Genomic DNA, 12,364 nt, shown 5'->3' on the forward strand with positions numbered 1-12,364 from the left:
TGCTTTGGGCCTATTTCTTCAGTTTCTATCAGCTTGCGGTTGGAGTCGCATGAGATACATGGCCAGAACTTTCTGTCATGAGACACTGTAGCTTAAGTTACTTTGCTGCTGCTAATGGACCTGAAATGTTCACCTTTTACTGTCTTTTGTCTCATACATGACAATGTATGAGAAAATAGCCCCCTGCCTTCATGCATATCCCTCAACCTGTGGTTCTCAACCTGTGGGTCCCCAGGTGTTTTGGCCTACAACTCCCAGAAATTCCAGCCAGTTTACCAGCTGTTGGGATTTCTGGGAGTTGAAGGCCAAAACATCTGGGGACCCACAGGTTGAGAACCACTGCTCTAGACCATCTTAACTAACAAGTGAGACAACATCTGAGACAAAATATAGGTTGGTAACTCTGAATATACAGTAGAGTCTCACTTATCCAAGCTTCACTTATCCAATGTTCTGTATTATCCAACACAGTCTGTCTTTTAGTAGTCAATGTTTTTGTAGTAAATGTTGCAATGTTTTGGTGCTAAATTAGTAAATACAGTAATTACTACATAACATTACTGTGTATTGAACTGCTTTTTCTGTCAATTTGTTGTAAAACGTGATATTTTGGTGCTTAATTTGTAAAATCATAACCTAATATGATGTTTAATAGGCTTTTCCTTAATCCTTCCTTATTATCCAACATTTTCGCTTATCCAATATTCTGCCGGCCCATTTATGTTGGATAAGTGAGACTCTACTGTAGTTATGTTTTTTCTCCTATATTATTTTAAATATCTTTACCTCACAAAGAAAGCAATTAAGGTTTGAAAGCTTGCATTTTGTATTTTGTGCTTTTTAGTTGGCCCAGTAAAGGAATACTGTTTTGTGGATTTTGTGGCTGAAACAAGTTGTCTTTAACCCATCAGGTCAGTGTAGGGGATGGAGTCTTTGACTCATTTAATAAATCTATAAAGGAAACATCCAATAATAATAGTTTCAGACTGTTATTGTTTAAAGATTTAAGTAGTAATAGAAATAATGTGACAATTCCAGACATTATTGGACTGCTACTCTGGCTGGGGCTGCTGGGAGGTACAGGCCAGGAACATCTGAAAGGCTACATGCTTCCTATCTCTTCCCTCCAATTCAGGAAATATTTTGTAATGTAATAATGAAAATTTTCAGCAGGCAGCAGAGGAATAGACCTGCAGAAAGTTACTTTTCTAAGCTATAAATCCCAGAATCCTAGGAGATGTAGTTCAAAACATTTGTTCTTGAGGAAAAGGAGAAGAATAAGGAGAAAAATGAAGGCAACTGCAATGGGCCTCTCATTTTTATTTACAAAATGTGGGACTTCAACACAGGACTAAATGTTTTTTTAAAAAACAAAGGAAAACAAGGATCTTACACTTGGCAGTCTCAAAGAAGCAAAAGGATGCTTTTGGACAGAGGTCAGACCTTCAACTTTGCCTGCAATTGGAATACTTGGAATAACAATCTGTTGCACAACCACCTGACAATCAGCAACTTATCTCTTCTAACACCACATTCCCTTTGTCGCAACAACCACGGGAGAGCTGGCCGACTTCTACTGTGTTGACGGGCTCTGTTTACTCTGGCTGTCGATTGTTCTTCTGAGGACTTCGTCGGGCACCAGGTCAGATCTCCGGACGTTGCGGTTGTTGCACCCAATTGTGGGGCAGCTGTAAAGAAGGAAAAAGCAGCTCTAGTAGGCAAAAACAATAAAACCACCCAAATCAACATAATGGAACTCTCATTATTTTTCTCTTGAATCCACAATGGTGGGTCTGACTGGTTATTTCAAAGCGATGTAAAATCAAACACAAATAGGAGTGCATATCTCACAATTTTTCCATTACAGTAGCAAAAGTGTCCATCTGACACCCGTCTATGTCTTTTTCTCAGTCTTGTTGCAGACAATGGCATTCTCTTCCACCCATTGCAATGACCACCACTACCCACACCTCAAATGCAATCGGAGAAGTGTCTGGCTAAGTCACATACTCACATGCACATCAATAACATTTTCTACTGATATTTCTGCAGATCTTGGTGGGACATGTTACCAGTCTGTTTCTGGGCATGGGAAATATTAGCCTCACTCTCACAATCCCCTTTCACTCCCTACTAGCCCCAGAATGGCCATGAAGAGGGGCTTTTGAAGGAAAACTTTGAACCCTAGAGGGGTTGACTGGGAAACCCTGGTGGAAGATGCAAGATCTCAATCAATGAAAATCCTGCAGATCCCAAAAACCCAGACATTATGGCTTAGGAGCACACAATCCTAGAATCCTAGAATTGGAAGGGGTCTCATGGGCCAACAATTCCAAACTCTGGAATGATTCGGGATCTCCAGCTAACATGCTTCCAGACATTAAGAGAAGGCATCCGAAATGGAGACCACACCAACTTAGAATAGTAGCTTCTCATTTTTGAAATGCATTCCCAATAGAGTTGCATTTGTTTTCACTATTCAGGCAATCTCCCCCCACCTTTTTTTTCAGATCATTTTTTATTAATAGATCATGTATTAATATATATGAACATCTGTTTATATTAGCCCTTTTCCTTGGGATTAACATATATCGTTGTAGGTTAGTCTTGAAACATGTCCTTGAAAGTCAGGAGTGGGAACAGAGGGATGTCAAACAAGTTGTTTGTTTGATATCCTCCTTGTTTGTTTAAAACAGGTTGCATTTTCCAGTTGTTTAATGTTTTTAAAAATATGTCATTTTTTTAAAAAAAAGAAGTGGGCTTTTGACCACTTTCAAGATTTCTGTTCACTTCCAGATTCTTTTGCTTTTTTGCACAGGGGTGTGGCAATCTCTGCAGGGTCCAAAAATTGGGCCCCACTTTTGCTGCTTTAACCAGTATGTTAACACAGTTCCCCACTTTGCTGCTTTAACCAGTATGGCTCTATATACTTATTACAGTAGAATCTCACTTATCCAACACTTGCTTATCCAACATTCTGGATTATCCAACGCATTTTTGGAGTCAATGTTTTCAATACATCGTGATATTTTGGTGCCAAATTCATAAATACAGTAATTACTACATAGCATTACTGCGTATTGAACTACTTTTTCTGTCATTTTTTTTTGTATAACGTGATGTTTTGGTGCTTAATTTGTAAAATCATAACCTAATTTGATGTTAAATAGGCTTTTCCTTAATGCCTCCTTATTATCCAACATATTTGCTTATCCAACATTCTGCTGGCCCATTTATGTTGGATAAGTGAGACTCTACTTATGTGGAACAAAGTGATTATAGCAGCCTTAAAAGTGCGATTGTTCTACCTTTGTACATTTCTACATTTTTGATTTTGCCAGATATGTGTAAGAATTTGGATCTCCCTTGATGGTTCGAGATGGTTATCTTTCCCTTCTCAATTTGTTTTATTTAATATAGACTGTTATGTAGTTCCTTCTTTAATGCATATTAGAGAACAACAACATTATTTTAAAAGTGGGAGCATATCATGGATTTGATTGGGACTCTCTTTTCCTCAGATCGGCTGCATGATGTGATTCCACGCTGACTTTCCTAGCTGGCTAACACATACCTGTTTTGGGGAGACACATGACGGGGAATATAATTAGCTAAGCAGGTGGGAATGGATGGCCTTGGGGAGAATGAGTGTACCGAGATTGATGAATGTTCCTGCTCCGAGATCTGTCTTAAGTGGAGCACAATTTGCCCATGGTGGTAATAATGGGTAATAGCGTTACAGACTGCAATCTTTGCATATTGTCTGATGGCTTCAAAGAACTGTACAAATGATAACTCTGACTTTCTCATCCCAGAATGCCTGCTGATGAGTCTGAAGAGACAGGGGAACAGGTGAAGGCAATTTTTTAAGTGGTTTGCCTTGAGCCACACTCAGAAACTGCAGCAAAGCAAATGCCATGAGAAATAATCAATTCTTAACACAGAAAAACCTCCAGCTCTCAACTGAGCCAGATCTGTATCTCTTTCTGCAATGCCAGCAAATATAGCTCGGGCAAGGAACTGGGTAGTTCAGATTTAGCTTTCCTGAATCTGATACTTTTTCATTTTAAAGTCCCAAGCTTCTAGCCCTCATTAAGAGACAATGTGATTAACAGGTAAAAATATGGAAAAGCTGAAAAGGCACAAGAGATTATGTTTAAAATAGAAATGTGACTACACCTTCCGGAATCCCCCAGACAACATGATTCTACTCTGACTGATAGAGAGAAGACAGACAACAATGTGGTCATAAGTCTTCAAAACTGAACCTTCTCCATGACTCTGAGTTTTTCAAGTTCCTGTTTTCACTCCAAGTGTGTAGAGAAATCCTGTATAGGGGAAAATACCTTAGAAAAATTCCTTTTTTGGACTACAACTCCTAATATCTCCCAGCCAGTATGGCCATGGCTGGTCCCATTATATCTGGCCACGTTGGCTGTGAGATTCTGTGAGTTGTAGTCTGCCAAAAAGGAACTTTTCCAAGTTCTGGTTAAGGATATAAGGTTTTCCATCATGGCTAGCAATATAGCGTGACATCTACCACTGTTTCGGGCTTTCTCCTTTGGATCTCCTATTTGTGTTCCCAGCCTTTCTCTCTTCACATTTCACAATCTCTAGCTGCCAAGGTTTTCTCTTGCTGTTCCTTTATCTGCTAACCTGGTATTTGCCTTTAAAAAAAATCAAATCAAATCATAGAAGCAGAATAAGGCTACATGCTGCTCCAGGCACACATTCAGAATTCGAGCAGTTCTTGTCCTATTTGTTTCCATTTGTAATCCAAACTACGCAAAAGGCCCAGAAGCAGAGAACATGTCATTGAAAATGCAGAGCAAAGACTGATTTTGACAGGCAAACAAATAATTATTTTTCCTAGGCAAAAGTGATGGAAATGACTCATTACATCAGTTACTTTTTTGAGGACAAGGCCAGCGATGAAGTGCTTGAGGAAGGATCCAACACTCGTCCTCTCTAGATAAAACATAAGGATGCAGTACAGTCTTTTGAGCTTCTGTGTCGGCAAACTGGTTTGTAAGATCCCATGCTAGGATTCCCTTCTCTTTCCAACTCAAGATCCCTTTGGCAGAGTGAGGATGAGGCCAGGGAAACCTTTATGCAACACTTCCATTATCAAGACTTTGGAGGAGAAGGCTGAGTCCATTTGCTTGCTAAAGACTGTGAGCAGCAAAAAGGGCACACTGGCATAAACAAGTGGTATGTTGAGAATTTCAATCACCACTTATGTTGGGATTGGACTGGAAAGGACTCAACTCATCCAAAAATCCATTCCAGCTTTTTAAGGGCACCTGATGGATTTTGGAAATACTCCAAGGTAGCTTGTGGGGCATTTCATATTCGTCCGTAAACAATGGTTCACATTTTCTCCCCCTTTCTCTTTCTGATGAGAAATAATCTCTTGTGAGGAAAGGAGTTCCACTCTGGGAGAAAGCCAGCATACAAATGCAACAAATAAATAACATAAAATGAACAGCAACCCTGGCCTGAATTGAAAATAACGCATCCTACTTCCTGTTGGGAGAATTATGGGACTTGAAGTTAGAAAACTACCAGCTCCATCATAATCCTTGACTAGACACGGCAATTATTGTGTCTTTGGCAGCAGAGGAGAAGTGCATGTGATCCTGGAGAGGTTGTTGTGATGTTTTGCTGGACCACATCCAAAGTGAAGCCAGATATTTCAAGCACAACTTGGTAAAATAGTGACATCCCCTTGCAGCAGAGTTCACGCCATTCCTTCAACTTACAGGGTGGCTACTAACCAAAGCAGCACTAGAGTCCAACATGCAAGAAGCAAATTGGGATTGAAATCCTAGAAAATTGTGTGTGTCATGCAATATCATGAAGGCTCTAAGAACATAAGAAGAGTCCTGCTGGCTCAGATTGAAGATACTTCTAATTTAATATTCTGCTGTCACAGTGATTGAGTCATTGCCAATAGGAGAGCTATCAACAGAAGATGAATGCAACTGTACCGTCCATCCTACGTTTTCCAATAGTGGCTCAAATGTTGGACTTGGGGTCTGGGAGACTACCCTTCAGAAAATTATACTTTTTTCAGTGTCAGAGAAAACCACCTCTGAATAAATACTGCCAAGAAAAACCTACAACAATGTGTTCAGAGTTTTCTTGAAGGCCCACTACCACCACCACCACAATTGCAACTGATTTTCATAGAATCATAGAGTTGGAAGAGACCTTGTGGGCCATCTAGTCCAACCCCATTCTGCCAAGCAGGAAAATTGCATTCAAAGCACCCCTGAGAGACCACCATCCAGCTTCTGTTTAAAAGCCTCCAAAGAAGGAGCCTCTACCACACTCCGGGGCAGAGAGTTCCACTGCTGAACAGCTCTCACAGTGAGGAAGTTCTTCCTAATGTTCAGGTGAAGTCTCCTGTAATTTGAAGCCATTGTTCCGTGTCTTAGTCTCCAGGGCAGCAGAAAACAAGCTTGCTCTTCCTTCCTATGACTTCCCCTCACATCTTTATACATGGCCCTCATCATGTCTCCTCTCAGCCTTCTCTTCTGCAGGCTAAACATGCCCAGCTCTTTAAGCCGCTCCTCATAGGGCTTGTTCTCCAGGCCCTTGATCATTTTAGTCACCCTCCTCTAGACACATTCCAGCTTGTCAACATCTCCCTTCAATTGCGGTGCCCACAATTGGACACAGTATTCCAGGTGTGATCTGACCAAGGCAGAATAGACGGGTAGCATGACTTCCCTGGATCTAGACACTCCTGGATCTAGACACTTCCCTGGATCTAGACTCCTATTTATGCAGGCCAAAATATCATTGGCTTTTTTGCCGCTGTATCACATTGTTGGCTCATGTTCACTTTCCTGTCCATGAGGACTCCAAGATCTTTTTCACTGTCAAGTCATGTTGGCAATTATGTCCTGACAAATACCTAATGAACCTAACCTTCATAAATGTATATACCTTTTTTTAAAAAGTTGGTAGCCATTGGGTGCATTCATACTGTTGAAGCAATGCAGTTTGATACCACTTTGGCTTCCATGGCTCAATGTTACGGAATCCTGGGATGTGTAACGTGGTGAGGCACCAGCCTTCTTTGGCAGAGAATGCTAAACACCTTGTAAAACTATAACTCCTATGATTCCATAGAATTGAGCAATGGCAGTTAAAGTGCATCAATTCTAGTGTATAGATGCATCCACTGTTATCTCTTTCGGTAGTGAGTTCTGCAATTTAATTATGCCCTATACAAAAAAAGTTATTCTTTCTATCTGCTTTATAATTCTAAACAATCCATAGTAAAAACAAAAAAAAATCTGATGAAAAATAATACATTTGGATGGTGCCACAATGAGCACTAATGGCACCCTTGTGAGGCCCTTTCCTTCAGAAGAGGCACATTCTGCCTGGGAGGGCATTTTGCCTTGGACTCAGCACTCATCAATGGGAGCCAGCCTTTATTATGCCTTTCCTTCCCTGCTGCTGTGTCTCCGGCTGTTGTGTTTGCCTTGGGCAAACCGAGAAGTCTCACAGTTTGGGTTTTTTCTCTCCTTCACCCCCCTCCCTCCCATCCCAGTCTACAAAGAGGGTTAGGATAATTATTATTTACCTGGCACATGTTTTTGCCAGGATTAATTAATTCTGGTAAAGTGCCTCGAAAAGCCTCAAGTCAAAAGGGATCTGGATGACACAGAAGCAGCGATGCTTCCTCAGCACAGAGATTATGCTCAGCTGCTCAAAAGCTACAAGCAGGAAGCTGCAAAGGGGTTATTTACACAGGACAAGCAGGAGCCTGGGCTGTAAACAATCCCTGGTTCAGGGGAATACTTTGGACCATAGTAAATAGATTCAGGGTGCTATTCAGGGTGTTGCTGCTGTTGGTGTTGTTATGTGACTTGTGGCAGCCCCATGGTAGGCTTTTCTTCTCAAGATTTGTCACTCAGGTGTTCCACTGCCTTGCACTTAGGCTGAGAGAGTATGATTTTCCCAAGGTCATGCAGTGGTTGACACTTTATTCAAAGCACACTAGTACCACAGTACTTTTATAGTATACTAGCTGTGCCCAGTCACGCGAAGTATGGAGGTATGGGAAATAAAGTATTGAAGAATCGGTGGTCATTAAGATAAAGGGTAAAGGTTTCTCCATTTCTAAGCCGAAGAGCCAGCGTTGTCCGTAGACTCCTCCAAGGTCATGTGGCCGGCATGACTGCATGGAGCGCCGTTATCTTCCCGCTGGAGCGGTACCTATTCATCTACTCTCATTTGCATGTTTTTGAACTTCTGGGTTGGCAGAAGCTGGGGCTAACAGTGGGGGCTCTCTCCGCTCCCCCAATTCAAACCTGCGACCTTTCGGTCCAGAAGTTCAGCAGCTCAGCGCTTTAACACTCTGTGCCATCAGGGGATATTATTTCCTAAAGGTTGTGAATATACAATGTTTCTGATTTTTTTTTGTCTGTTGGAGGCAAGTATGAATGCTGCAATTAGGGAAAATGATTAGGATGTAATGGCCTTGCAGCTTTAAAGCCTGGCTGTCTTCTCCCTGAGTGAATTTTTTGTTGGGAGGTGTTAGCTGGCCCGGATTGTTTCCTGTCTGGAATTCCCTTGTTTTCAGAGTGGTGTTCTTTGCGATATTAATTAGATAATCTGTGGAAGAGGCCTAAGTGAAGCCTAACTCTGCCTGTCCCCTGGGGTGAGTCGGTTGCTAGGAGACCAAGTGGGCGGAGCTTAGCCTTCTAACTGGCAGCAATTAGATAAAAACAATTATTCCTCTCCCTCTAATTAGGACTTTATTTTTCTTTTCTTTTTGTTGTATCAACCTAGAGCCGTGGATGATGGGTTGTGTTGTCAAATTTCAAGGTTGGGTGGCCTGTAGTTTTGTTGTTTTGTCCGCTGCCCTGATGCCATCACTCTTTTATATATATAGATAGTAAAATTTAAGTACTTGGCATCTCTCTCTCTCTCTCTCTCTCTCACACACACACACACATATCTATCTCCATGTATATGCCTCCAGGAAGCCCATCAACATATGGTGACCCCATAGATTATATTTCATAGGGTTTTCTTAGGCAAAGAATACTCTGAAGTAGTTTTCCCAGTTCCTACCTCTAAGATATAAGATCTAAGATGTGTATACAGCACATGATATTCATTGGAAGTCTCCCATCTAAGGTCAAACCATAGCTGACCCTGTTTAGCATCTGAGACCTATTTGAATTTCAACGTGGGAGAAACTAGGAGTTGTACTCCAGAAAAGTAGGTTTTCCAGGCTCTGACCTATATACAGAGGCACACTGCAATCCCATGGGCTATTAGTCTGCGCACCTTGGAGGGGGAATGGTGCTTAGAAGCATAGAAGACTGATGTGTCACACAGAATGCTAACTTGAAAGCTTACTATGCAACAAATGAGCTCACCTTGATTTTAGGTTAGACAGAAATCTGAGCATTCAGTCAAGTGAACATTCTGGGGGTGGTATATCGAGGCTTGGAGGAATTACTTTTGGGATGACAAAAACACTGCAGTTCAAAAAAAGCAACTTTTCCAAAATCGTCTCTATTTTTAGCTTATGATAGTTATTAATATGTTCAATCCTAAATTCATTGCATTTTGTTATTATTCTTTTAAATAAACATTTACATTTTCATTGCATGCATTTACCCACATAATCGTACATGTCTGTATACTACAGCTAGAGCTCAGAGTTCTGTCTCCATGGATTCAACTAACCAAAGGTTAAAAAATACCCCACCCTTCCAAAATCCAGAAAATTGAGCCTTGATTTTTCCATTTTATATAAGGGACATCATCTTACAATATGTTTCTGTATACAGAGATGGGTGAATAGGGAAGAAATTGGAAGATGTTTGCATTTTGCAAATAGCAAATAGGTAAAAGTGCACATTGAGAAAAGCTGGCGTGATTTGGGAGTTGGACTCTGGAAGACCAAGGTTTGAATCCCCAGTAATCCACAAATAGCCACTGCATGATCCTGGGCAAGTCACAGTCTCTCAGCCTCAGAGAAAGACCAGGGCAAACCCTCTCTGAAGAAATTTGGCTGAAAGGTTCTTCTTACGGTCACCATGAGTCAGAAACTACTTGAAAGCACACAACAAGACAAAGTTATTAAGGGAATGTGATCCAACACATATGAGGCCTAAGCATCAACATGTTTCAGACACTCAGCTTCTGCAATGCTAAGTACGTATCTGAAGTATACTTTTACTTTAGGGCCAAACTCTAATTTCACTTCCCCACCCCATGGACTCCTATGTTGGCCAATTCAGAGAGGCAAATCTGAATAATGCTGCAGACATTCAACAGTAAACACCTAAGCAGCCTGGAGGGGCTCAGGGCTGGAATGGGAGAGACTGTTCCTTTGGGGGAAATTTCCCTATAGCAAACTGATTTTTACTTGCTCCAGAGTAATATTCCAAACGTTCCCAAAAACGAGTTGGAACACAGCCTCACCTAAACGATGTAGGCTGATATTCCATCCGTATCCTTGCTTGACTCACTTTAATTTTGCACTTGATGCTAATTACACTCAAGACATAAATTATAGGTTGCACCAGCTGCCATGGCTGGACAGGAGGGAGAAAGGATGAAAGGGGACATTATTGTATCAGCTATCAAGATTGACAGAGCCATTTTAAGATGGGTTTAAGGTCATCTTGACTTGATTCATTCTCACATGGTAAACCTTCCAAATCTTATCACAGAATCATTTGAGTTGGAAGGTGCCCCAAGGGCCACCTTCTAGGCCAATCCCCAGGAATGCAGGATAAAGATGTCCACCCAATTCTATTTAACCACCCTCTGAAACAGCCTATTCCACTGTCAAATGTTTCTTACAGGAAAGAGCTTCTTACTAATGTTCAGGTGGAATCTCGTTTCTTGTAGCTTGAATTCACTGAGTTATATTCTAGTCTTTGAAGACACAAAACACAAGCTTGCCCCATCTTCTACATCAGTGGTTCTCAACCTGTGGGTCCCTAGATGTTTTGGCCTTCAACTCCCAGAAATCCTAACAGCTGGTAAAGTAAGTAAGTAAGTAAGTAAAAGTTTATTTGTATACCGCCCTCTCTCCCAAAAGGGACTCAGGGCGGTTTCCAATATAAAATCAGCATAAAACATTGTACAATAAAACACTGAAAACACTATAAAACGCTATAAGAATTAGAAACGAAAACAAAACATAACAATTGACTAAAACAATCACATAAGCAGAAGGAATATAATCACTCAAATAACATGAATCCGCAAAGAAAGAGGGAAAAAAAAAGACCACTGGGATGGAGGAGAGGATGGCCTGGAGGGACCACTAGAACTAAAATGCAATGTGATATTCTAAGATGCTTTGGGGCAGAGGAATAAAGTGCAGTGTTTCAAGTCAAAGAGGTGGCCTGTGCGACTACTATAGCTATGGGCTCAGTTATCCAAAGGCGCAGCGGAAGAGCCAGGTTTTAAGCAGCTTTTTGAAGGAAGCCAGGGTGGGTGCCTGGGATTTCTGGGAGTTGTAGGTCAAAACACCTGGGACCCACAGATTGAGAACCACTGTTCTACATTATATCTTTTCAGATATTTAAAGACAGTTATCATACCATCTCGCTCTTCTCTTCTCCTCTTCTCTTGGTGAAACACACACAATTCCCTACATCATTTCTCATAAGGCTTAGTTTCCAGACCTCTGGTTATGTTCTAAACATTACAGTGCCAAACTTCTATTTGATGTTGATTTCTGAGAAATCTAAACAGGTTTCTGAGAATTTCAAGAAATTATATAGTATGGGAAAGTGCAATAATAGGGAGGAAAGAGGAAGTTCTCTGTGGTGTCATCGTACTTGTGAAATACTCGTCCCTTGGAGGCTCAACTGGTGCCAATACTGGTATCATTTTGACACCAAGGAATCTTCTAATGATTTTTGGATTTAGGCCAGTGTTCTCCAGCTTGCACATCTGTTTGGTTGGCATTATTTTAAATGGTTTTACTGGTTTTAAATTGGAGATTAAATTGGGGATTAAATTGGGGATAAATCGGCCCCCTTCCTCCTGACTTTCCGTTAAAAAAGTGAAGACGTGGCTTTGTAACCAAGCCTTTGGAGAACTGGCGCAATAAATAGATACAAAAGATGTGCAATGACTATTGGAAGGACCCGAACTATGTTTATGGATCACGTGATTGTGTTTGGTATTGCTCTAAATATTTTTAATTGTTTAATTGTATTTTATAACTCTATTTTAAATGTTTATTTTATTGTACACTGTTTTTAAAGGCATCAAATAGTTACCTATGTTGTAAAACAGCCTTGAGCCCCCTTCAGGATTGAAAAAGGTGGAGTAAAAATGTCGTAAATAAATACCAAATAAATAT

The 12,364-nt window shown here is 40.8% G+C and overlaps 1 protein-coding gene across 1 annotated transcript in view; it reads right to left on the reverse strand.

Annotated features, from left to right (window-relative positions):
- Positions 1-1,300: 1,300 nt before the first annotated feature.
- Positions 1,301-12,364, reverse strand: part of nsmce2 (NSE2 (MMS21) homolog, SMC5-SMC6 complex SUMO ligase) — a 223,567-nt gene continuing 212,503 nt past the window's right edge. The window contains exon 7 of the mRNA XM_003219395.4: positions 1,301-1,688. Coding sequence (XP_003219443.1) covers positions 1,574-1,688 — 115 coding nt within the window. The 3' untranslated portion in view covers positions 1,301-1,573. The remainder of the gene's footprint in view (positions 1,689-12,364) is intronic.

This window comes from Anolis carolinensis, chromosome 4 (genome assembly GCF_035594765.1).
Source record: "Anolis carolinensis isolate JA03-04 chromosome 4, rAnoCar3.1.pri, whole genome shotgun sequence".
Classification (NCBI taxonomy): Eukaryota; Metazoa; Chordata; class Lepidosauria; order Squamata; family Dactyloidae; genus Anolis; species Anolis carolinensis.